The 26,986-nt window shown below is 44.3% G+C and overlaps 2 protein-coding genes across 4 annotated transcripts; one reads left to right on the top strand and one right to left on the bottom strand.

The window, feature by feature from the left end:
- Positions 1-5,148: 5,148 nt before the first annotated feature.
- Positions 5,149-11,744, bottom strand: LOC139563203 (cell surface glycoprotein 1-like). Its single transcript, XM_071381547.1, has 5 exons — positions 11,529-11,744; positions 7,367-8,725; positions 6,631-6,693; positions 6,372-6,450; positions 5,149-6,261 (listed from the first exon to the last, which is right to left on the bottom strand). The coding sequence occupies exons 1-5, from the start codon at positions 11,614-11,616 to the stop codon at positions 6,093-6,095; spliced, it is 1,758 nt and encodes a 585-aa protein (XP_071237648.1). The 5' UTR covers positions 11,617-11,744; the 3' UTR covers positions 5,149-6,092.
- A 7,107-nt stretch (positions 11,745-18,851) lies between these two features.
- Positions 18,852-26,752, top strand: apip (APAF1 interacting protein). 3 transcript variants are annotated; one of them, XM_071380984.1, is made up of 8 exons: positions 18,852-18,983; positions 19,503-19,693; positions 20,115-20,215; positions 20,377-20,425; positions 22,415-22,532; positions 24,098-24,233; positions 25,932-26,099; positions 26,286-26,752. In XM_071380984.1, the coding sequence occupies exons 1-8, from the start codon at positions 18,947-18,949 to the stop codon at positions 26,401-26,403; spliced, it is 918 nt and encodes a 305-aa protein (XP_071237085.1). In that variant the 5' UTR covers positions 18,852-18,946; the 3' UTR covers positions 26,404-26,752. The 3 variants fall into 3 exon arrangements, with proteins under 3 accessions (XP_071237085.1, XP_071237086.1, XP_071237083.1); XM_071380985.1 differs by having other exon boundaries at positions 18,978-19,417; XM_071380982.1 differs by lacking the exon at positions 18,852-18,983 and having other exon boundaries at positions 18,990-19,693.
- The last annotated feature ends 234 nt before the right edge of the window (positions 26,753-26,986 follow it).

Below are 26,986 nucleotides of genomic sequence, written 5' to 3' on the forward strand. Positions count from 1 at the left end.
AGCAGCACCCTGCTCCGACCTCATCCTGACTTCCACAAGCTTCCCTTCCCGACCAAAATAAAGAACGTAACCACACTTAGCCCTGTAATCACAAGCTTTGGTGCATCAGTCTTACTTCCTGTGGTCTGACTATGGTCAGTTCATTGACTATGGGATGAAGCTCCCCTCCCACAAAGACAACGTAGGTACCCATCCACTTGTACCTATCTTAAACAATTAGATTAGGACTTCCAAATGACATTGCTTAAGCTGTGCGGGTGTTTTCTAAGGCATTGTTTAGTATAATGGACGCATTCAGGTGGTTGTATTCTGAACCTTACTCAACACTGCATGTTCTGTGATATACGTAATGCAGCACTTTTGGGGGAAAAGCAATCCTTCTGTCTGTTTTATGTATAAAAAATGTAGGGGTTTTGTTAGCGCCAGAGGCAGTTCAGAGAATGTGTGCTTATGGGATGTGGCCTTGCCAGTTGTATACAAGGACCAGTTGAGGAGTGTTATGATGAGAAGCCCCTCCTTGGAGAACCCTCCTGTCACTCATTACTATTCCTATTCCTGACCCTGCACAACCTTATAACAATGTTCCAGAAACACTTGATGTTCCAGGGATTGCTAGATATTCAGTGGTGGTCGATTCACTTTTCTTTGGTTTCCAGAGTGGCTTTGACGCTTTCTAAAACCTGCTGCCTTCTAATAAAATAACTTAAAGAGCCTTGGTAATGCACATTTTCTTAAAAAAATAAAAATTGCAAAAACGCCAAGGCAAACACTGAACTATCTCAACAAGCCCTTGACTTTACTACTGCCTCTTGTTGCAGTCAACCAATAGCAGCAAATATGTTCTGAAATCATTAACGTAACAACATCCCGCAGCAAAGGGAAGCAGAATGTTGACCATGTGACTCCCCCTGGTGACAGAATGGGTGTGTTGAAGGAGCTACAATACCTTTGACTTAGAGGATTAAACTCTGGCATCGGCACACATGATCAGCCTCTAAGCACTGGAGCTTACCTCTGGACTTAACATCACTAAATGCCTCCAAATGCGGCTGCTACGTATTTATAGACAGCCAACGACGCAAGGTGCATATGGACAGCATTAACAAGACATGTGCAGAGGCAGGAAAAGGATTGAATGTGTTCCCTCCCCTGGCTGTAAGAGGACAAACACACCAACAATCAATATATTCTATATGGTTTTGTGTGTCTGTATATAACGTATACGTGCATTCGAGTGTGTGTGAATGTGTGTGTCAAAGAAAGAGTGAGAAAGAGAAAGAGAGAACAAAAGACAGAGTAAGAGATGGTAGAGAGAGAGTAAGAGATGGTAGAGAGAGAGTAAGAGATGGTAGAGAGAGAGAGTAAGAGATGGTAGAGAGAGTAAGAGATGGTAGAGAGAGTAAGAGATGGTAGAGAGAGAGAGTAAGAGATGGTAGAGAGAGTAAGAGATTGTAGAGAGAGAGTAAGAGATGGTAAAGAGAGAGAGTAAGAGATGGTAAAGAGAGAGTAGGAGATGGTAGAGAAAGAGAGTAAGCAATGGTAGAGAGAGTAAGAGATGGTAGAGAGAGTGGGAGATGGTAGAGAGAGAGTAAGAGATGGTAGAGAGAGTAGGCGATGGTAGAGAGAGAGGGTAAGAGATGGTAGAGAGAGAGTAGGCAATGGTAGAGAGAGAGTAAGAGATGGTAGAGAGAGAGTAGGAGATGGTAGAGAGAGAGTAAGAGATGGTAGAGAGAGAGGGTAAGAGATGGTAGAGAGAGAGTAGGCAATGGTAGAGAGAGAGTAAGAGATGGTAGAGAGAGAGTAGGAGATGGTAGAGAGAGAGTCAGAGATGGTAGAGAGAGAGTCAGAGATGGTAGAGAGAGAGTCAGAGATGGTAGAGAGAGAGTAGGCAATGGTAGAGAGAGAGTAAGAGATGGTAGAGAGAGAGTAGGAGATGGTAGAGAGAGAGTCAGAGATGGTAGAGAGAGAGTCAGAGATGGTAGAGAGAGAGTCAGAGATGGTAGAGAGAGAGTAAGAGATGGTAGAGAGAGAGTAGGAGATGGTAGAGAGAGAGTCAGAGATGGTAGAGAGAGAGTAGGAGATGGTAGAGAGAGAGTAAGAGATGGTAGAGAGAGAGTAAGAGATGATAGAGAGAGAGTAGGAGATGATAGAGAGAGAGTAGGAGATGGTAGAGAGAGAGTAAGAGATGGTAGAGAGAGAGAGTAGGAGATGGTAGAGAGAGAGTAAGAGATGGTAGAGAGCGAGAGTAAGAGATGGTAGAGAGCGAGAGTAAGAGATGGTAGAGAGAGAGTAAGAGATTGTAGAGAGAGAGTAAGAGAGATGGTAGAGGGAGAGTAAGAGATGGTAGAGAGATGGTAGAGGGAATATAGTCTTGTAAACCGGTCGGCTCTGAAAGTCAGTGCTTTGTGTGTTTGTATTTCTATGCTAAACGACAACCTTGCCTTGTCAACCGCAATCTACTCAGTCAGTCAGCGTGATGATTACGACAATGTTAATTACAGTCAAATAATCCATATCAACAGAAAATTTGCCCTTCAATTTGGATTTGAAAAGTCCAGCTCCATCTCCAGCATGCTAATTTGAGACTCTGAAAAAAAGGAAGGCCGGTCCTACCTTTATAAAGTTCTGTTTCAGACACTTCTTCTAATGTATGTCGTATCAACATGCTAAATACAAAGACCGCAAAGGTAGCTTGCAATTACACAGCACTGCACTGCACTGTACAAACCTCTGTACCTGGACCAGTAAGGTTATATAACAACAAGACCATGACCTTGCAGTGGATGCTGGGTGGTATCTCAATAGGGAAGTGATCTTTACAGCAGTACTGGGTCTCAGAAACACTCTAGACGGAACCTGTTGAAGAGCAGGGTTATCTTACACCTCCATGTTCAAAGTGCCTCCTTGCACTTTGTCAGTATAACATATACTAGATCCAGGTAGATATTTAGGTCAAACGTTTTGTAGTGAATCCTAAACAAATGTTCTGCTCAGGGTTTCTATAACGATAGGAAAACCATATGCAAATGTAGAGCTACGTTGTTTGTCCTTTTACTTTGGGTCGTGGTCTACTAGTCTCACAGATATATTACCTTTCTAATATACACATGTAGTTGTTTGGTGTTGTTCGGGGAGACAGATGTGAATACTCTTAATGCGTACACAGAAGGATCCAGACAATGGGCCTGGAAAGAGAGACAAAAAGAAGAGAAAAAATGCTGTATTTTTCACCAATATGGTCTGGCTGGTGTTATTTTATTGTTTGTTTTACAGTATTGTTGTTACTTTTGTTATTAGGTTGACAAGATAAGAGGGAAAAGTCCAATTAAGGGTGTAGCTTTCTCAGAGTGGAATCAAGACGACAGGGGCAGGCATCAAAAGAGCTTTGGTCCTGGCAGCTACTGTATGTATGTACGTTAGCTGAATATCAGGTTCAGGCAAAAGAAATTCAGGCAACCTATGCACCTATGCAAAATGCTCTTGAGTCTTGTCCAGACATAGCTTAACACTGTCAAATATCAGTGCTTCATAAATTCACTTTAAATGTTTTTATTTTTCTATGAATACCTGTTTAAATGTACATTTAGACCATTCTTCTTCTGTCTATTTTCTATCCTTGATTTTGATTCAATGCACATATGGGTCCAAGAACGTGTTGGAACATTTTTCCTCATTGTAATCTGTCTGATGTTGACTGTGTGAATGTGTGATTCTAGAATCTGTCTGATGTTGACTGTGTGAATGTGTGATTCTAGAATCTGTCTGATGTTGACTGTGTGAATGTGTGATTCTAGAATCTGTCTGATGTTGACTGTGTGAATGTGTGATTCTAGAATCTGTCTGATGTTGACTGTGTGAATGTGTGATTCTAGAATCTGTCTGATGTTGACTGTGTGAATGTGTGATTCTAGAATCTGTCTGATGTTGACTGTGTGAATGTGTGATTCTAGAATCTGTCTGATGTTGACTGTGTGAATGTGTGATTCTAGAATCTGTCTGATGTTGACTGTGTAAATGTGTGATTCTAGAATCTGTCTGATGTTGACTGTGTGAATGTGTCATTCTAGAATCTGTCTGATGTTGACTGTGTGAATGTGTGATTCTAGAATCTGTCTGATGTTGACTGTGTGAATGTGTGATTCTAGAATCTGTCTAATGTTGACTGTGTGACTGTGTGATTCTAGAATCTGTCTGATGTTGACTGTGTGTGAGTGAACTAAAGAAAGTATGAATTTAATTTGTCTAAAATGTAAAAATATAATTTTCTCTGTCAGACAAATGGACTAAAAGTGTGGTAAAGTGTTTTACTACTTCTTGTGTACATATAATTATGGAAACCAATAAATGTTGAAATGAAAAATGAAAAACTGATTGTGTCTTTCATGACTTATGGTCCCAGAGTAGCAAAGCATGGTAGTAGTTGTTGTATTTAAACCCCAGTAGTTGTAGTCAGTTCATAGTTTAAAATGATCTGAAGTACACTTTATATGAACAGACGTGGAAATAGAAGGGAGAAACTACATTTGGTAACCATTTAGTGTAGCTGACTAATGAAGTGTTGTAATGGTTTAAAAATGCATCCATTATACTACAGCAGTAGCTATGCACTGAGAATCATACAACTGTCTAACACTAGAAGAACACTGAGTGTTTAAAACGAATACATATGAAGTATAAAGTATATTATACTTACTATAACTCACATACCGGCATTCATCTGAACAATACGTAATGCCACAAGTCAGCAGGATTTTACACCCAGTGGAAATGTAGTGAAAAGCTGGGCTCTAAGTAGGTGGGTATTAAGACTTTCTACTATACTTGACTTATTCTGGCTGTGTAGCACTTATGTGAGTCCCTGAGTGTACGTGTCACTATGAAACATCCAGAAAGACATTCATTTATATTCTGTATGGGTTCTGTATTTTTTTTTACAGGATGATCAAAAACATGTACACAAATAAGATTTGTTGATAAAAAAATAGTGCAATATCGAAACAATAACAATAACAACAACAAAAACAACAAAAACAACAACAATAACAACAACAACAATAACAACAACACGGACAACAATCACAACAACAACAACAATAACAACAACAACAACACTGGTCGGTGAGTGAGAATTAGAAATTCAGTATGACCTTGTTTTTCTTTTCTTTCAATGGTTCTGACAGTGTTTGCAACTTTGATAATATACAGAATGTCAACAGAGATATAGCAAGGTGTTTATACATTGCCCATCGGTACAGGTGTTTATCAACCTGACTTATCTGGGATAGCAAAGGTCAAAGGGACAGTTCAAACTCACACGCCACAGACGTGTCCCCCACTAGAACGTCTCCATTCATAGTCATAGAATTTGCTATCACTAGCTACAGATGTAGGGTCTTCATTTGATCACCCGGTGCAAACTTGTAGTTATTCAAGGTTTAAAAAGAGTTCTAAAGTTTGTAATTTCCACTTAAAAATGTCACACTTGATTTGCTGTAACTACAAAAATGCATTATCAACCCCTACAAAAATGTCCATTAATTATAATCCACACATTAATTCACATTTCCAGTTGCTGCAGGATTATTTTCCTGCTGTGAGAAATCTTTCCATGACATAGACTGACAAGGTGAATCCAGGTGAAAGACATGATCCCTTATTGATGTCACTTGTTAAATTCACTTCAATCAGTGTAGAAGAAGGGGAGGAGACTGGATTGTGCTTTGAGACAATTGAGACATGGATTGTGTATGTGTGCCATTCAGAGGGTGAATGGGCAAGACAAAAGATTTAAGTGCCTTTGAACGGGGTAGGTGCCAGGTGCACCCGTTTTTGTCAAGAACTACAACGCTGCTGGGTTTTTCACACTCAACAGTTTCCCGTGTGTGTCAAGAATGGGGGGGTCCACCCATTATGCCACCCATTATGCCAACCATAATGCCACCCATTATGTCACCCATAATGGCACCCATTATGCCACCCAGTATGCCACCCATTATGCCACCAATGACTAGAATGGGGAGACCCGTTCCATTCTATTTCTCAGGTGTCAGTTGTTCCTATTTTGTCCCCGTTCTGCATCTCCTCGGCCCGTCTCAGTCCAGCGGCTCTTTCTCTGGGAGGTCCTCCAGAAGTATAACAGTGTACTCTCCAGCGTGGACGTTTTCCCTTGGCCTCTCTTTAGACAGAAACCTCTCCATTTCCCGCTCCGCCTTCTCATCTCCTGAGCCCTTCTTCTCAGATGCCTGGGCCGGTGCATTCCACCTGCAAGATGATTTGACATGGTTTAATTCCATGGTTTGTAACTAAGTGACAACGTGTTTCAATCTCATGTAAATATTTTCCTGGATGGGTTTGAAAGTGGTGGATTTTACCTGTCTCTGGTACCTATGGCAACACAGATTACGACCAAGACCGCCACGCCCGCGACGAAGGCAACGATGATCAACCAACCTGGAGGAGGAGAGGAAGAAGACGAAGCAGACAGTGAGTGGAAGTGACCGTGTCTACTGGGTTCTCTAGTATGTTCACAAAACATTGTCTTCAAATTTAAACTGCAAAAAGGAGCAGAACGTTCCCTCATGTATCAGTAGCATATCTTGTTAGTTGGGCATGTATGATTCAGGAACTGACCTGATGTATATGAATCATGTTGTCTGGATGGGGTTGGTTTTACAGCAGCTGCATCATGAAGAACTGTGGAAATAGAGATAGATTAACTACAATTTACACTCAAAGAGATGTGTTCAGTACTAACAAAAAAGTTCTGTTCTCATTAGAGCAGGTATATAGACCTGCCAGAGAGCTGACTATTACGACAATGGACATGCCCTAGCCCACTCTGCTAACAGATACAATGGACATGCCCTAGCCCACTCTGCTAACAGATACAATGGACATGCCCTAGCCCACTCTGCTAACAGATACAATGGACATGCCCTAGCCCACTCTGCTAACAGATACAATGGACATGCCCTAGCCCACTCTGCTAACAGATACAATGGACATGCCCTAGCCCACTCTGCTAACAGATACAATGGACATGCCCTAGCCCACTCTGCTAACAGATACAATGGACATGCCCTAGCCCACTCTGCTAACAGATACAATGGACATGCCCTAGCCCACTCTGCTAACAGATACAATGGACATGCCCTAGCCCACTCTGCTAACAGATACAATGGGACGTATTCAGACTTGACAAGCCAATATCTTTGTGCAAGCCTTCCATTGACATCAATGAATGATTTACTCCGAAGTATGAGTAAAGTACAAGGATCTCAACTCTGAATGCCACACCCATTATGAACACAAGAACTTTGAAGGGACAGAATATTGGTACACTTCTCCTGGATAAACAGTACTGTACCTGTAGAGGTATCCACTGCCGGTTCCTCCCTTGGTAGAGCAAGCCTATTGGTGCCTTGAATTCTTGTCTCTGTTTCAATGAATGGCTTATCGACTAGGGAGTTGTATGTTTGGTCCTCCTCACCAGCAGGGGCTGCTACTGTGGTGCTACTCTGAGGCAGGAATCCCGACCCTGACCCTTCGATGTCTGAATTCATCCTGACTGTTGTAGGTGCGGCAGAACTGGTGGTTGAGGTGAAGGCCAGCTCTGTATTCATCTTTGCAGCCACGGCTTCCTCCAAGCCTGTCATACTGGTTAGGTTAGAACGAGGTGTATGGCTGGTCCCTGAACTTTGGCTTGGTCTGGAGGTGGTACTAAAGCTTGGATCAAGGCTAAGAGGTAACAGGTCTTCTTCTTCAAACTCTGAGATGGGACTATGGCTGGGGCTGGGATCCGGTACACGACTAGGGCTGGGGACAAAGTTTGGTCTGAATATATCGTCCTCCAACTCCTCTTTCTCTGTTGTGGTGCTAGCATCATGAGTTGGATGAGGACTGGGGCTGGGGTTAGGGTCAAGGATTGCGTTAACATCTTCCAAATCCATCGGAAAATCAGTGGTGGGGTTAAACTCTACTGTGGGGACAAACTCTGCTGTGGGGACAAACTCTGCAGTGGGGACAAACTCTACTGTGGGGACAAACTCTGCTGTGGGGACAAACTCTACTGTGGGGACAAACTCTTCTGTGGGGACAAACTCTGCTGTGGGGAAAAACTCTGTAGTGGGGACAAACTCTGCTATGGGGACAAACTCTGCTGTGGGGACAAACTCTGCTGTGGGGACAAACTCTACTGTGGGGACAAACTCTTCTGTGGGGACAAACTCTGCTGTGGGGACAAACTCTGCTGTGGGGCTTTCGGTATCCAGGATCACTTCATCTTCCTCTGATGAATCAGGTCTCTCACTTGGACTGGAATCATAGTCGTACTTTTCATAATTGTCCTCTGTGTTGCTTTGACTGGGGCGAGGAGTTGGACTGGGGCGAGGAGTTGGACTGGAGCGGAGGTTAAAGTTAGGTTTAAAGTTGGCGTCAAACAGCTCCCCTTCATCGTCTTGTCCCGAAGTGGGGTGTTTCATACTGCCCTCTGTAGTGCTGCCCTCTGTCTCATCTGTGCTGCCCTCCTCTGGGTCAAAGGTGGGCAGCTGGTCTTCCGGGTCAGATGTCACAGGGTCAGGGGTCACCAGATGATCTAGGTCCAGTGTTTCATCACTGCTGGATGTTCCATTGGTGGCATCCGGGGGACCCACTACAAGCTTCTTGAAGAACTTGAAAGTTACCCCAAGAAAATCCCCAGCAGCCAGAGCAGGAAGTTCTGTCGAGGCTGTGACAAAGAGAAGAAAAGACCTCACCTCAATGATTACCTACTAACGTCATGTCCTGACCTTTACAGTAGAGGAAAATTACTGAGCTTTGATGTCTTTGCATGACAAAGGAAGGCCTGGGAGTATCGTGGCCTTTCAGGCTCCTCCCTGGAGTACCTGTGTGAACCTGTCGTGCTCTGACTAACCATACAGGAAACATAACTATTAACTGGGATGACTAATCGTCTGCCTTTGTGTTTGACAGAGGCTGTTTCATCAAATCATTCGGTTTTATTGAACCGCAAAATCAACACACCCAAGTCTTTAAATAAACAATGTCTTGGCTTGTCTCTTTTCCCTGTTCTGTTGCCATAATTAGTCACCAGTGCTACTTCTAAAGAGTTTAGGATAGGCTTTGAAGAGGTGCCCAAATGTTATGCCCCAACAGAGGCATTCACGTGAATAAGGCGTGCATATATCTTATTCCTGCAAGAGGGCGTACTAGGGAGCCAACCAGGGATACACTCTAAGCAGTAAAGATGCCTGGAAGACCTTTTGGGTTGCCACACAGGCAAGACCTTTCCAGTTCAAAAAGGTGATTGGAACCCCACCAGAAGGGAGAGGGGGTACTAGGGAGCTAACCAGGGATACTGTTGCCCAATCCCAAACTTAACCACTTTCGTTAGGTATTTGTTGAATCCTCCGAAGGATCTTAACTGTTTCATTGAATGTTGAGTGTCATTAAATACTGTTTTCAAACAAAAGGAGAAGTAACTGCTCTTAACTTTGACATTGTTCTTAAAATTTTACATCAAATACATTATCCTGTGCGTCAAGCAATCTCAGGCCTCCATTTCTAACACACTTGTGAACAGTTTTACCAGTATGAGGTTTCTCCCTGTCCAGTAACAGTTTTACCTGTATGAGGTTTCTACCTGTCCAATAACAGTTTTACCTGTATGAGGTTTCTACCTGTCCAATAACAGTTTTACCTGTATGAGGTTTCTACCTGTCCAATAACAGTTTTACCAGTATGAGGTTTCTCCCTGTCCAGTAACAGTTTTACCTGTATGAGGTTTCTACCTGTCCAATAACAGTTTTACCTGTATAAGGTTTCTCCCTTCTCACCCAAGCTTGTATGAAACTCCCCAAAGCACTTTGGTTTCACAGAAATTCAGGATATACACATTAATGCACCTGCTGGAACAGCTCAGCAATTGCTACAAAGACTGCTGTGTGTCTGTCTACGTGGGGAGGGGGAGGGGGACTTAGGCACTGAACGTGTAAAGAACAGGTCCCCTGGTATTCACTGAGCTAGAGTACAGCTAGGTTTGAAACACGATGAGGCTCTCCGGTGAAGTAGAAAAGTGCAGACTCATCAGACGAGGATAGGATTACTTGAATTCCATAAGCCTGTGTTCAGATACAACAGGAGGTCTTAGACAGTGACCCATTTTACCTGGCTGCACAATCAATGGCCAGCTGGGGATGCCTTAATAACCCAGATTAATACACAACCAGTGATCAGCTGGGGATGCTTTAATAACCCACATTAATACACAACCAGTGATCAGCTGGGGATGCTTTAATAACCCAGATTAATACACAACCAGTGATCAGCTGGGGATGCTTTAATAACCCAGATTAATACACAACCAGTGATCAGCTGGGGATGCTTTAATAACCCAGATTAATACACAACCAGTGATCAGCTGGGGATGCCTTAATAACCCAGATTAATACACAACCAGTGATCAGCTGGGGATGCTTTAATAACCCAGATTAATACACAACCAGTGATCAGCTGGGGATGCTTTAATAACCCAGATTAATACACAACCAATGGCCAGCGGGTGATGCTTTAATAACCCAGATTAATGTCTCCTCAAATCCAGTTTTACAAAATACAGTCAGGTCCATAATTATTGACATCCTTGATAAAGATGACCAAAAAAGACTGTATAAAATAAATAATATAAATACTGAGCTATATTGTATGCTCCCAAATGTTTTTGAATTCTATTATTTTATACTAATACAATGACTCAGAGAAAGATATTTTGTTCAAGAAAGTAAAAAATATATATACTGCACTGAATTAAATTGGACTGTACTGTACCATGCTGAATTAAACTCCATTGGACTGTACTGTACCATGCTGAATTAAACTCCATTGGACTGTACTGTACTCTGCTGAATTAAACTCCATTGGACTGTACTGTACCATGCTGAATTAAACTCCATTGGACTGTACTGTACTCTGCTGAATTAAACTCCATTGGACTGTACTGTACCATGCTGAATTAAACTCCATTGGACTGTACTGTACTCTGCTGAATTAAACTCCATTGGACTGTACTGTACCATGCTGAATTAAACTCCATTGGACTGTACTGTACTCTGCTGAATTAAACTCCATTGGACTGTACTGTACTCTGCTGAATTAAACTCCATTGGACTGTACTGTACTCTGCTGAATTAAACTCCATTGGACTGTACTCTACTGTGCTGTCCAAACTTGTGAAACATAGATGTCTTTTCAACGTCTGGAAAATAAGGCTTCTAGGTGTCTTTTCAACGTAATTTAGCTTACTGGGTATGTTGTTACAATGGGGATGGTTGTCAGACTGTGACAAGCTACACCAACAATAGTATCCGATCTTGTTTAATGTGAACACAATTTCTCATGCATTTTTACATTTGGATGGCCATGGGAATTGAACCCACAACCCCTGGCGTTGCAAGCACCATATGCTACCAACTGAGCCAAAGAGCAGAGTTTCACTCATTTGTTTCCTGGGACAGTAATACATTGTTACTCACCAGGAACAGGGTCGGACTGAACAGGTGCCAGAAGTCCCAAAATGACCCCAAGCAGTAGAGTCCACATCCTGAGATCAGAGATAGGCATGGACGGAGAGATGAGAGAATGTGTACCGCTGTGCTCTGTGCTTCTGTTCCCAAGAGGCTTGTTTTCCAAGGACTATCTGTGGGATGACTGAAGTGGTTTGAAGGGTGTAGCTCAACTTTTTATACTGAGATGCGAGTCACATCAGGGCATCATTGATGGCTAGTGACAGTCGATTGGTTGGTGGAGGTGGGCAAGAACACAGAACACACCCTCTCTTTCAAAAACTCTCCCTCTCTGGCTTTCTCCCTCTCTCTCTCTCTTTCTTACACACACACACACACACACACACACACACACACACACACACACACACACACACACACACACACACACACACACACACACACACACACACACACACACACACACACACACACACACACACACACACACACACACACACACACACACACACACACACATGCACTCTCTCTCTGTCTCTCTCTTTAACTATCCATATCTCCCTTTCTCACATTACCAATAGGAAACTTAATACATTTTTTTATCCAACCATATTAATCATGACCAAATATTTAGGAAGAGGTTGTCATTTCATGGAGTCTGTGAAGGACGACACCACACGGGAAAAGTGGTAAGCAAGTTAGATCCCAAAAAAACAGATTTTCACCAAGTCAAGTGAATGTGTTAATATGTTTCATGATGCTTGTATCTCAACCAAAGTAGATAGTTTTAAGATTGCTTTACAGATGTAGGATCTTCATTTGATCCCCCTGTTTCAGGAGAACTTCGGGGACATTTAAGATGTGTATTGTATTTGAGGTTTAAAAAGGCTTCTGAAGTTTGTGATTTAAACTTGTACATTTCAGACTTGATTTCCCCTTACAAAAAAATTATCAACAGCTGCAAAAATGTCCAATAATTATAATTCACATAATATTTCACTTTTTCTGTTGCAGCACGATTATTTACCTGCTGTAGAAAACTGGCTCAAATATGAGGTCCTAAACCTAGCAGGAAAGTGCATCCTTGTAGCTGTGTGGAGTAACATAGTCTATATGTTTGCCTCGGGGTAAGTTGAGCCAATAGCCACCACAACCCATACAAATGATGACTGTATTTTGTTGATTACATTTGGTCAGTTTTATGCATAATATGCATCGTATTTTTGCGATATGTCATGCATATGAACTCAAGATAGTGCATTTGTATTGTTACAGAGCAGACATCATCATGTCCCATGTATACAAACGTAAAACAAGCAGTGGTCTAGTTCCCCTTGACGTTGTTGAGAGAGGAAGTGAGCGAAGGGAAGAAGTCCTTTGGAACAGCAGCAAAGATAGAGTAGCAGAGGAACACGAGTTCATATCTGATGACATGGAGTCTCACAGATCCGTCTCATGGGCTTAGTCGCCTCAAACACAGAGAACTTGTCTATGAATTGGCACGTCAAAACAACATCCCTGTCCCTGACAACTGGTCAACAAATGGAAGGGGAAGTGATATTGAACAGAGAGAATCTATATCTGAATGTATGCATACATTTAAAATATACAATATACCACAACTCCATTCCATGAATGAAACTTTGACCTACCAGCACCATCACCCCCAATGTCACAGGATACCATTACTCACTTACCCCAAGGCAGCTCAATTTACTCTGTCCCTATGCTCAACCTACCCCATACCCGCCGTTATGCCAATAGACCAAGCTATGTTTTCAAAACTGTTATGTTTACATAAATTATGATTATTTGCAGGGATACACAACATCCTAAAATAAATGTACTGTAGATATCTTTGTAAGAAAGAAAGCTATATTTCACTTGACGTAGTGATGCTGAATGTAAAAAATGGCTCAACATGCCCCATTCTTCTCTTTAGTCACTGAGCTGCAGTACCTGATGGGAATAGAGGGTCTTTGGTGGCCATCAGGAAGTCAGGAGAACTCAGTAGAGCAGGTCTGGACAACTCCAGTCCTCAGGGCCTGATTGGGGTCACACTTTATCCCCAGTCCCTGCTAACACACCTGACTCCAATAATCAACTCATCTTGATCTTCAGTTAAAAATGCAATTAGTTTAAATCAGGTGTGTTTGCTAGGGATGGGGGAAAAGTGACACCATTCAGACCCCCGAGGACTGGAATTGCCCAGGCATGCAGTAGAGGGTCTTTGGTGGCCCAGTCAGGACCAACAGGAAGCCGGGATGACTCAGTAGCAGCACCTACGTAGAGAGGTGTGTTTCTCAGATGACTAAACATGTGTGGGCTGGGTAGTAGACACCTGTCCCGTCTCGTCCACCACACCCCCTCTGTCTTAAAGCAGAATTGTCATCACTTCCTGGTCTGAGTACTAAGGCCTTTGAAGCTTTAGACAGCCTGAGAGAAAATAAAAGGTACGGGCCTGCTCCTGCACGCAGACACCCCTCCCATGTGTAACGTGTTGCTTCCGTCTCTCTCCTTCCACCCAACCTGGGCTTTAACCAGGGACTCTCTGAACACATTGACAAAAGCATTGTTAACTATCTCTCTCCACAAAAGCCATGGGAAAACAACTACTTCAATGTCTCAGAGCAAGTGACGTCAATGATTGAAATGCTACAAGTGTGCACCGCTAACTAGCTAGTCATTTCACACCGGTTACACATGCATGGATGCTGAAGATACACACACACACACTAACACACACACACACACACACACACACACACACACACACACACACACACACACACACACACACACACACACACACACACACACACACACACACACACACACACACACACACACACACACACACACACACACACTGACAGACCTAGATGTAAGCATGTACACACACACACACACACACACACACACACACATACACACACACACACACACACACACACACACACACACACACACACACACACACTGACAGACCTAGATGTAAGCATGTACACACACACACACACACACACACACACACTGACAGACCTAGATGTAAGCATGTACACACACACACACACACACACACACACACACACACACACACACACACACACACACACACACACACACACACACACACACACACACACACACATGCCTGTGAGTACAGTATTTACAGTATTTACATATGCACACAGACAGACTCAATTGACCTAGTTTTCCAGTAGAACAAACCATGTATGACTACAATACATGTTTTTATTGCTTTTTCACCGAAAGAGATGTCCATACCATGGAAGGATGATGGGGAAAGAGATGTCCATAACATGGAAGGATGATGGGGAAAGAGGTTGTCCATACCATGGAAGGATGATGGTGAAAGAGATGTCCATACCATGGAAGGATGATGGGGAAAGAGATGTCCATACCATGGAAGGATGATGGGGAAAGAGATGTCTGTAACATGGACGGAGGATGTGGAAAGAGGTTGTCCATACCATGGAAGGATGATGGTGAAAGAGATGTCCATACCATGGAAGGATGATGGTGAAAGAGATGTCCATACCATGGAAGGATGATGGGGAAAGAGATGTCCATACCATGGAAGGATGATGGGGAAAGAGATGTCCATAACATGGAAGGATGATGGGGAAAGAGGTTGTCCATACCATGGAAGGATGATGGTGAAAGAGATGTCCATACCATGGAAGGATGATGGGGAAAGAGATGTCCATACCATGGAAGGATGATGGGGAAAGAGATGTCTGTAACATGGACGGAGGATGTGGAAAGAGGTTGTCCATACCATGGAAGGATGATGGTGAAAGAGATGTCCATACCATGGAAGGATGATGGTGAAAGAGATGTCCAGACCATGGAAGGATGATGGGGAAAGAGATGTCCATACCATGGAAGGATGATGGGGAAAGAGATGTCCATACCATGGAAGGATGATGGGGAAAGAGATGTCCATACCATGGACGGATGATGGGGAAAGAGATGTCCATACCATGGAAGGATGATGGGGAAAGAGATGTCCATACCATGGAAGGATGATGGGAAAAGAGATGTCTGTAACATGGAAGGATGATGGGGAAAGAGGTTGTCCATACCATGGACGGATGGTGGGGAAAGAGATGTCCATACCATGGAAGGATGATGGGGAAAGAGGTTGTCCATACCATGGAAGGATGGTGGGGAAAGAGATGTCCATACCATGGAAGGATGATGGGGAAAGAGATGTCCATACCATGGAAGGATGATGGGGAAAGAGGTTGTCCATACCATGGAAGGATGGTGGGGAAAGAGGCTGTCCATACCATGGACGGATGGTGGTGAAAGAGGTTGTCCATACCATGGAAGGATGGTGGGGAAAGAGATGTCCATACCATGGAAGGATGATGGGGAAAGAGGTTGTCCATACCATGGAAGGATGGTGGGGAAAGAGGCTGTCCATACCATGGACGGATGGTGGTGAAAGAGGTTGTCCATACCATGGAAGGATGGTGGGGAAAGAGATGTCCATACCATGGAAGGATGATGGGGAAAGAGGTTGTCCATACCATGGAAGGATGGTGGGGAAAGAGATGTCCATACCATGGAAGGATGATGGGGAAAGAGATGTCCATACCATGGAAGGATGATGGGGAAAGAGATGTCTGTAACAAGGACGGAGGATGTGGAAAGAGGTTGTCCATACCATGGAAGGATGATGGTGAAAGGATCATTAATCCTGTGGGGAATTTCCAAACATGCTTCATATTGACTGAAGTTTCCTGTATGTGGTTACTTGTGGCTACACTGTGCGTCTGTGTGTGTTCGTGCCAGATGACAAGTGAAACACTTCCACCACAGTGAGCAACACTAAAGGCTGATGGGTCGGGACCATGTAGAGCAGCACTAATAGAGAGATACAAGTGGTAGTGGATAAGGTTCAGCCACCACAGGTCTGTCTGGCAAGAACTGATCAGATGTCTTCAGATGTCTTCATTTTTTCAACTGTGCTGTGATGTTTCACAAAAGGTCTGACCCTTTCTATTCTCATAGTTTCTACAGATTGTAAATTAAAGATAAACATTGTTGCTAAAATAATTATTGAATCCATTTTCTTCTGACCGCGATCTCACTCTGAAGATAGGAGCGAGGTTCAGTGAGGTGCACAGGGAATGGTGGACTGTGATTGGCTGATACAAGTGGGGTCTTGTAGGTACCACTAATGAGAACAAGTACAACTAACTACTAGATTAGGGTTGATGTAACTGCCACATAAGAGCTGGCCATTTTAACACCTAGTATCACCATTCTATCACCATACTATCACCATAGTATCACCGTAGTATCACCGTAGTATCACCGTAGTATCACCGTAGTATCACCGTACTATCACCGTAGTATCACCGTAGTATCACCGTACTATCACCATAGTATCACCATAGTATCACCGTACTATCACCGTAGTATCACCGTAGTATCACCATGCTATCACCGTAGTATCACCGTAGTATCACCGTACTATCACCGTACTATCACCATAGTATCACCATACTATCACCATAGTATCACCGTAGTATCACCATAGTATCACCATAGTATCACCGTAGTATCACCATAGTATCACCGTAGTATCACTATAGTATCCCCATACTATCACCGTACTATCACCGTAGTATCACCGTAGTATCACCGTAGTATCACCATAGTATCACCATACTATCACCGTAGTATCACCATACTATCACCATAGTATCACCATACTATCACCGTAGTATCACCATAGTATCACCGTAGTATCACCATAGTATCACCGTAGTATCACCATAGTATCACCATAGTATCACCGTAGTATCACCATAGTATCACCGTAGTATCACCATAGTATCACCATAGTATCACCATAGTATCACCGTAGTATCACCGTAGTATCACCGTAGTATCACCATAGTATCACCATAGTATCACCGTAGTATCACCGTAGTATCACCGTAGTATCACCATAGTATCACCGTAGTATCACCATGCTATCACCATAGTATCACCGTAGTATCACCATAGTATCACTGTACTATCACTATAGTATCACTGCAGTATCACCATAGTATCACTGTAGTATCCCATAGTAACACCATAGTATCGCCATAGTATACATTAAGACTGTGTCTAAATCAGTCTTATCTGTTCCTTGTCAGTAAACTCAGCTTTGGTGAACGTGCCTGTTACCATGCCTTTAAATATCCACTCCCTAAGTGACGGCCTAAGCCTTCAGCATGCAACGATCCAATGCCTGTCACGTGTCCCCGGCACGTCTGTCAACACAAGGCATTTTATCCTGTCTGACGAGAACCTAGAAATCCCTATTGGCCTGGACTTACCCCTCCACTTTTCACCCCAGCCATCTATAGCCTACATCCCCATGATATCCTACACACTGTCAGTCCAAAAAACCACAAAGTAAAAGGCAGACTTGTGGAAAATGTTTCTTGATAACAAACATGGTCATCTGTCCATTATAATGTATCTAACGACGACTTTGGTGAAGTAAAGCTGTCCCAAGGAAACATCCCTCCCACTGGGATGGATGGGCCGTCAACAAGGTTGTAAACCAACATTATGTTAAAGGCCTAATGGTCATGTTTCAGGTTGCAGGAATAGATGCATGCAGGACTAGATGTTTGTTATGAAGAGTTCATGTCACAGCCACACTATCCACTCAAATGCTGATAGATACAGTAATATAACACTGCAGCCCGCCTGGTTTTCAACCATCCGAAGTTCTCTCATGTCACACCGCTCCTCCACACACTCCACTGGCTTCCAGTCGAAGCTCACATCCACTACAAGACTATGGTACTTATCTACGGAACAGCACTAGGAACTGCCACTTCAGGTTATGCTCAAACCCTACACCCTAACCCAAGCACTCCGTTCTGCCAGCTCAGGTCTCTTGAATGCACTTACTGTAAGTCGCTCTGGATAAGAGCATCTGCTAAATGACAACAAAATGATATAATAATATAATGCACTAGTATGCATCTACACTGTAATTAGACTGCAGCCTACAAACACCATGATGTAAATTGGTGACTCTAGTTGGGAAGAGAGAGACCACTTTTCATAACTAGACAAGAAAAAAATACCTGTCCTTGCCATAAATTTGGTTTAATTTATTTGGGCTCTGCTACCACCTAGTGCTTGTTAGGCATACTTGTGCAACACCCTCTCCAAGTAGAAGTTACCCAGATATAGGATATACTTGTACTAACAAAAATATGAACAAATAATAAAACACGTTTGATTTTGAATTGATAAGAATTGTTTCATCTTATTTTCGCCGATTATCAAAGATCTCTGCGATTATTCGATAATTGTCTTCAGGCACCATACAAGGCCACGTGCAAGAGATCTGGAGGTCCTTACTATATCCTGTCGCATTAATGACGACCCCCACTGCTTACAAACAAACACACAAAGGTATTTAAAACGAGATAAAACTGAATTGTTCCATGTAAACATGTGGCGAAATATTGTATTTAAACGATATGTTGTTTTAGATTTCGTTGAGGAGGAATAACGTCACGTGTGTTTGCATGTTAAAGTAGCACCTGTTAGTTAGCGAGCTAACGTTAACTGGCTATCTAGTTTGCTTTTTGGCCAGCCTGTTACAGTTGCGCTCTAGTGTATTGGCACCCTTGTACGTTTATTTTAAATAATTCAATACGTCTTCAAATATAAGTTACAATTAAAAAAAATATAAACGTGTTCACACGTGTACTGTGGTAAGTTGCAGGTATTTTTACAAGGTAAAAACAGCCATTGAAATAGTGTTGAAAGGAGAACAGGATATTCCGCTTCATTATAACGTTACCACTGTGAACATGGTGAAGGGGAAAGAACTCTCTGAGGATGTAAGGAATTTGATTATAACCAAACATGGACTTAAGCAAGGTTACAAGTCCATCTCCCGAGACCTTGGGATTGCTGTTTCCACAGTTCGTAATGTTATCAGGAAGCATGCTGTCCATGGCGTTGTAGTCAACCTCCCAGGACGTGGTCGCAAGAAGAATCTGGTTCCACCGGTTGAAAAAGCAGATCGTTCTGCATCTATCCAAAATAAAATGACATCTGTTTGTGATGCCACCAATGAAGACAAGGAAAATGGTTCCGAGTCGACGGAGTCTCAGGTATGTGCTTTAGAACGACTGCTAACAGTAGTAGGTTATCTAGCTAGGCTAACTAACACATTTAAAACAAGTCTTGCAATCTGAAATTGCAAACAAATAGCTAGCTAGATTCACACCTTAACGTGTAGGCTAGATAGTGAGTAGAGCAAGAATATAAGGACAATAGAAATAATGAGGGAAGTCAGAGGAAGATATTTTGGGAAGTCCAAAGCCAGAGAGCTAGAGAGAAACAACAGGGGGGACTTTAACAGGGAGAGAGAGAGAACACAAACAGCTCCAGTTTGAGACCCAGAAAGAGTGAGGAGAGGGAAATGGATGTGTCCACATCACAACATTCATAATTTGCACAAGTGCCTGAAGGTAAATGATGAGCCATTATGGTGTCTGGGTAATGTACTGTTTCCCCATCACCTTGTTTCAGGACAAGGAACATCCACGGGTTCTCATCCCAGAGTTATGTCGTCTTTTCTACCAACTCGGCTGGGTTACTGGGACAGGAGGAGGGCTAAGTTTGAGACGTGGGTAAGTGCTCTGGCTTTAATATTGTTGAATCATTTTTTTTTTACATTCAAAACCTCAATCATGACTTGGTCTTTAGTTAAACGTAGAGAGAAGGGGAGAGAGAGAATATATATATGCATGCAAGCTAATGAACATTCATCTCCCCATTTTGTTGCACCTAGAGATCAGATCTATATTGCCCCGTCTGGAGTGCAGAAGGAGAGACTACAGGTGAGCAGGGCTGGTGTTTTGTCTTCACATCATAGAGACAGGAGAGACTACAGGTGAGCAGGGCTGGTGTTTTGCCTTCATATCATAGAGACAGGAGAGACTACAGGTGAGCAGGGCTGGTGTTTTGTCTTCATATCATAGAGACAGGAGAGACTACAGGTGAGCAGGGCTGGTGTTTTGCCTTCATATCATAGAGACAGGAGAGACTACAGGTGAGCAGGGCTGGTGTTTTGTCTTCATATCATAGAGACAGGTGAGACTACAGGTGAGCAGGGCTGGTGTTTTGTCTTCACATCATAGAGACAGGAGAGACTACAGGTGAGCAGGGCTGGTGTTTTGTCTTCATATCATAGAGACAGGTGAGACTACAGGTGAGCAGGGCTGGTGTTTTGCCTTCATATCATAGAGACAGGAGAGACTACAGGTGAGCAGGGCTGGTGTTTTGTCTTCATATCATAGAGACAGGTGAGACTACAGGTGAGCAGGGCTGGTGTTTTGTCTTCATATCATAGAGACAGGAGATACTACAGGTGAGCAGGGCTGGTGTTTTGCCTTCATATCATAGAGACAGGTGAGACTACAGGTGAGCAGGGCTGGTGTTTTGTCTTCACATCATAGAGACAGGAGAGACTACAGGTGAGCAGGGCTGGTGTTTTGCCTTCATATCATAGAGACAGGAGAGACTACAGGTGAGCAGGGCTGGTGTTTTACCTTCATATCATAGAGACAGGAGAGACTACAGGTGAGCAGGGCTGGTGTTTTACCTTCATATCATAGAGACAGGAGAGACTACAGGTGAGCAGGGCTGGTGTTTTGTCTTCATATCATAGAGACAGGAGATACTACAGGTGAGCAGGGCTGGTGTTTTGTCTTCATATCATAGAGACAGGAGAGACTACAGGTGAGCAGGGCTGGTGTTTTACCTTCATATCATAGAGACAGGAGAGACTACAGGTGAGCAGGGCTGGTGTTTTGCCTTCATATCATAGAGACAGGAGATACTACAGGTGAGCAGGGCTGGTGTTTTGCCTTCATATCATAGAGACAGGAGAGACTACAGGTGAGCAGGGCTGGTGTTTTGCCTTCATATCATAGAGACATGTGAGACTACAGGTGAGCAGGGCTGGTGTTTTGTCTTCATATCATAGAGACAGGAGAGACTACAGGTGAGCAGGGCTGGTGTTTTGCCTTCATATCATAGAGACAGGAGAGACTACAGGTGAGCAGGGCTGGTGTTTTGCCTTCATATCATAGAGACAGGAGAGACTACAGGTGAGCAGGGCTGGTGTTTTGCCTTCATATCATAGAGACAGGTGAGACTACAGGTGAGCAGGGCTGGTGTTTTGTCTTCATATCTTAGAGACAGGTGAGACTACAGGTGAGCAGGGCTGGTGTTTTGCCTTCATATCATAGAGACAGGTGAGACTACAGGTGAGCAGGGCTGGTGTTTTGTCTTCATATCATAGAGACATGTGAGACTACAGGTGAGCAGGGCTGGTGTTTTGTCTTCATATCATAGAGACAGGTGAGCAGGGATGGTGTTTTGTCTTCATATCATAGAGACAGGTGAGACTACAGGTGAGCAGGGCTGGTGTTTTGCCTTCATATCATAGAGACAGGTGAGACTACAGGTGAGCAGGGCTGGTGTTTTGTCTTCATATCATAGAGACATGTGAGACTACAGGTGAGCAGGGCTGGTGTTTTGTCTTCATATCATAGAGACAGGTGAGCAGGGATGGTGTTTTGTCTTCATATCATAGAGACAGGAGAGACTACAGGTGAGCAGGGCTGGAGTTTTACCTTCATATCTTAGAGACAGGAGAGACTACAGGTGAGCAGGGCTGGTGTTTTGTCTTCATATCATAGAGACAGGAGAGACTACAGGTGAGCAGGGCTGGTGTTTTGCCTTCATATCATTGTAGAGCCAACCTGGAGTACTTAGTTTGCCAGTTTTCTGGAGATGTGTTTTTTGTGTGTTGCACCCTGTAGCCAGATGACATGTTTGTCTGTGATGTGGAAGAGAGAGACATCAGCTCCCCACCCCCCTGGAAGAAGCTGAAGAAGAGCCAGTGCACCCCTTTGTTCATGAATGCCTTCACTATGAGAGGTGAGCTCTCTGTTCATGAATGCTTTTACTATGAGAGGTGAGCTCTGTCTGTTCATGAATGCCTTCACTATGAGAGGTGAGCTCTCTGTTCATGAATGCCTTCACTATGAGAGGTGAGCTCTCTCTGTTCATGAATGCCTTCACTATGAGAGGTGAGCTCTGTCTGTTCATGAATACCTTCACTGAGAGGTGAGCTCTGTCTGTTCATGAATGCCTTCACTATGAGAGGTGAGCTCTCTCTGTTCATGAATGCCTTCACTATGAGAGGTGAGCTCTGTCTGTTCATGAATACCTTCACTGAGAGGTGAGCTCTGTCTGTTCATGAATGCCTTCACTATGAGAGGTGAGCTCTGTCTGTTCATGAATGCCTTCACTATGAGAGGTGAGCTCTCTCTGTTCATGAATGCCTTCACTATGAGAGGTGAGCTCTGTCTGTTCATGAATGCCTTCACTATGAGAGGTGAGCTCTCTCTGTTCATGAAGGCCTTCACTATGAGAGGTGAGCCCTCTGTTCATGAAGGCCTTCACTATGAGAGGTGAGCTCTCTCTGTTCATGAAGGCCTTCACTATGAGAGGTGAGCTCTCTGTTCATGAATGCCTTCACTATGAGAGGTGAGCCCTCTGTTCATGAATGCCTTCACTATGAGTGGTGAGCTCTCTGTTCATGAATGCCTTCACTATGAAAGGTGAGCTCTCTCTGTTCATGAAGGCCTTCACTATGAGAGGTGAGCTCTCTGTTCATGAATGCCTTCACTATGAGAGGTGAGCTCTCTCTGTTCATGAATGCCTTCACTATGAGAGGTGAGCTCTCTCTGTACATGAATGCCTTCACTATGAGAGGTGAGCTCTCTCTGTTCATGAATGCCTTCACTATGAGAGGTGAGCTCTCTCTGTTCATGAATGCCTTCACTATGAGAGGTGAGCTCTCTCTGTTCATGAATGCCTTCACTGAGAGGTGAGCTCTGTCTGTTCATGAATGCCTTCACTATGAGAGGTGAGCTCTCTCTTTTCATGAATGCCTTCACTATGAGAGGTGAGCTCTCTCTGTTCATGAATGCCTTCACTGAGAGGTGAGCTCTGTCTGTTCATGAATACCTTCACTGAGAGGTGAGCTCTGTCTGTTCATGAATGCCTTCACTATGAGAGGTGAGCTCTGTCTGTTCATGAATGCCTTCACTATGAGAGGTGAGCTCTGTCTGTTCATGAATGCCTTCACTATGAGAGGTGAGCTCTCTCTGTTCATGAATGCCTTCACTATGAGAGGTGAGCTCTCTGTTCATGAATGCCTTCACTATGAGAGGTGAGCTCTCTGTTCATGTTTGATGCACTATTAGAGGTGAGGTCTGTCTGTCTGACTACCTGGGAAAGAAACCCACCTTCACAACAACATGTTGTGCCCACAAAGTTGTCATAAGCGCAAGCTTCCTACTTTATGTTTCAGAGGAGCTGATGTCACTGCTTGATGGACTGTCGCTAGCTCATATATTTAGTTGCCCTATTTCAACAGCTTTGATGGATGGAATGAGACTGTAGGCCAACATGCTAACTGTCTCCCTGTTCCTCAGCGGCGCAGGCCGTCATCCACACCCACTCCAAGGCTGCCGTCATGGCAACTCTGTTTTATCCTGGCAAGGAGTTCCGCATAACTCACCAGGAGATGATAAAGGGAATCCGCAAGGGCACCTCCAGCACCAACTACAGGTGGGCACATGGCTAGAACACCTCCAGCACCAACTACAGGTGGGCACATGGCGAGGACACCTCCAGCACCAACTACAGGTGGGCACATGGCTAGAACACCTCCTGCACCAACTACAGGTGGGGCACATGGCGAGGACACCTCCTGCACCAACTACAGGTGGGGCACATGGCGAGGACACCTCCTGCACCAACTACAGGTGGGGCACATGGCTAGGACACCTCCAGCACCATCTACAGGTGGGCACATGGCTAGGACACCTCCAGCACCAACTACAGGTGGGCACATGGCAAGGGCACCTCCAGCACCAACTACAGGTGGGCACATGGCTAGGACACCTCCAGCACCAACTACAGGTGGGCACATGGCTAGGACACCTCCAGCACCAACTACAGGTGGGCACATGGCAAGGGCACCTCCAGCACCAACTACAGGTGGGCACATGGCTAAGGGCACCTCCAGCACCAACTACAGGTGGGCACATGGCGAGGGCACCTCCAGCACCAACTACAGGTGGGCACATGGCTAGGGCACCTCCAGCACCAACTACAGGTGGGCACATGGCTAGGGCACCTCCAGCACCAACTACAGGTGGGCACATGGCTAGAACACCTCCAGCACCAACTACAGGTGGGCACATGGCTAGAACACCTCCAGCACCAACTACAGGTGGGCACATGGCTAGAACTCCTCCAGCACCAACTACAGGTGGGCACATGGCGAGGGCACCTCCAGCACCAACTACAGGTGGGCACATGGCGAGGAGACACTTCCAGCACCAACTACAGGTGGGCAAGTGGCTAGCGTACCCCTCCAGCACCAACAGGCGGGTAAGTGGCTAGACGATCCCTCCTGCACCAACGACTGGCGGGTAAGTGACTAGACGACCCTCAAGCACCAACTACAGGTGGGCAAGTGGCTAGCGTACCCCTCCAGCACCAACAGGCGGGTAAGTGGCTAGACGACCCCTCCAGCACCAACGACTGGCGGGTAAGTGACTAGACGACCCTCAAGCACCAACGACTGGCGGGTAAGTGGCTAGACGACCCCTCCAGCACCAACGACTGGCGGGTAAGTGGCTAGACGACCCCTCCAGCACCAACGACTGGCGGGTAAGTGGCTAGACGACCCCTCCAGCACCAACGACTGGCGGGTAAGTGGCTAGACGACCCCTCCAGCACCAACGACTGGCGGGTAAGTGTCTAGACGACCCCTCCACCACCAACGACTGCTGTATAAGTGCTCAATGGGAAAGGGGATTTCCTAGTCAGTTGTCCAACTGAAATGTGTCTTCCGCATTTAACCCAACCCCTCTGAATCAGAGAGGGGCGGGGAGCTGCTTAATCGACATCCACGTCTTCGGTCCCGGGGAACACTGGGTTAACTGCCTTGCTCAGGGGCAGAACAACAGATTGTTACCTTGTCTGCTCGGGGATTCGATCCAGCAACCTTCCATTACTGGCCCAACGCTCTAATCACTAAGCTACCTGCCAATGTACTACAGTGTGAATGTCTGTACTGAAACAGTCTGGAGGGTTCTGCTAGCAATACCCAGACAGGTTATGGAGATGAATGTGGAAATCTGGACGTTACCTTGTAACTCCTGTCAAATTTGGCACATTTTCATCCAGGGGAAACTGACACTTGATTTAAGATAGTGGCCCTATGACTGTGCATTCTGCTCATACACGTGTGTGTAGATATGATGAAATGCTGGTGGTCCCCATCATTGAGAACACCCCGGAGGAGCGGGACCTGAAGGAGCGCATGGCGCTGGCCATGGAGCAATACCCAGACTCCTGTGCGGTCCTCGTCCGGCGTCACGGCGTCTACGTGTGGGGGGAGTCCTGGGAGAAAGCAAAGACCATGTGAGTTAATAAATAATTATGAAGTAACACAATGTTTTATAGAAGTGATTAACTAAATAGGGTAAAAGTAATGTTTGTAGAAGTATTACTGTGTCGTTTAGACAGAATGTATCACTGTTTTAAATGCATCATTGGCGCTTTCTAGAGGTTTGTGTGGTAATGGATTATCCCTGTGTCTTGTTCCAGGTGTGAATGTTATGACTACCTATTTGACATCGCCGTCCAAATGAAGCAGAGTGGAATGGACCCTTCAGCACCACCCATTGAAGAGAACCATTACTACGATGTCCAACAATCCCAATAAATGGAGGCAAACAATCATGGCCTAAAATTAACACTTGCCAAATGTGTATTTTCCTCCAGCCGTGTCGCCGGGTGTCAGGACCCACAGTGCTCCAAGTATTTCACTCGCATTTTGTGAATATAAAAAGTCAAGTTTGATCACATTTATAGTAACATATATGCTGCAGTAGCTGTTTTCAAAATATTTCTGCCATTTTTGTTTCATAGCTGGTAATATATAGCCTATTCCAGCCTGGCTGTGGGCTGTGCGCACGTGAAGAGCTGAGTGAAAGATGACATTTTTAGAAGCGCTGTGCACAGGCATAAAAGTTGGTCTAATTTACTTGAGAAGAAAGTCTACTGAAGTGAAACCTTGTCCTTGTGTTTCTTGGCTATTTACATCGTCGTTTTTGTAGCTTGTGAACAAAACTGACTGTCTGTTGTCAAATTGACTGGGCCTGAGCCACACACTAACCCATTGTGCTACAGCCACAGGCTTTATTTGACCAGATTTGCTGGCCTCAAAAATATGACATGTAGCTCCTTTTTAAAATTCTTTGTGGTGTAAGTTTAACTCATCTCTTTTTAAAGCTCAGCCTTTCCAC

This window comes from Salvelinus alpinus, chromosome 33, assembly GCF_045679555.1.
Source record: "Salvelinus alpinus chromosome 33, SLU_Salpinus.1, whole genome shotgun sequence".
NCBI classification, from domain to species: domain Eukaryota; kingdom Metazoa; phylum Chordata; class Actinopteri; order Salmoniformes; family Salmonidae; genus Salvelinus; species Salvelinus alpinus.

Excerpts from the sequence above, each read along its gene's own strand:
- LOC139563203 (XM_071381547.1), bottom strand. The coding sequence starts at position 11,616 with ATGCCTATCTCTGATCTCAGGATGTGGACTCTACTGCTTGGGGTCATT. Across the intron at positions 6,694-7,366 it reads GGCAGTGGATACCTCTACAG|TTCTTCATGATGCAGCTGCT; the intron begins GTACAGTACTGT and ends CTATTTCCACAG. Across the intron at positions 6,262-6,371 it reads GCCATAGGTACCAGAGACAG|GTGGAATGCACCGGCCCAGG; the intron begins GTAAAATCCACC and ends ATCATCTTGCAG.
- apip (XM_071380982.1), top strand. The coding sequence starts at position 19,388 with ATGGTGAAGGGGAAAGAACTCTCTGAGGATGTAAGGAATTTGATTATA. Across the intron at positions 22,533-24,097 it reads GAATGCCTTCACTATGAGAG|CGGCGCAGGCCGTCATCCAC; the intron begins GTGAGCTCTCTG and ends CCTGTTCCTCAG. Across the intron at positions 24,234-25,931 it reads ACCTCCAGCACCAACTACAG|ATATGATGAAATGCTGGTGG; the intron begins GTGGGCACATGG and ends ACGTGTGTGTAG.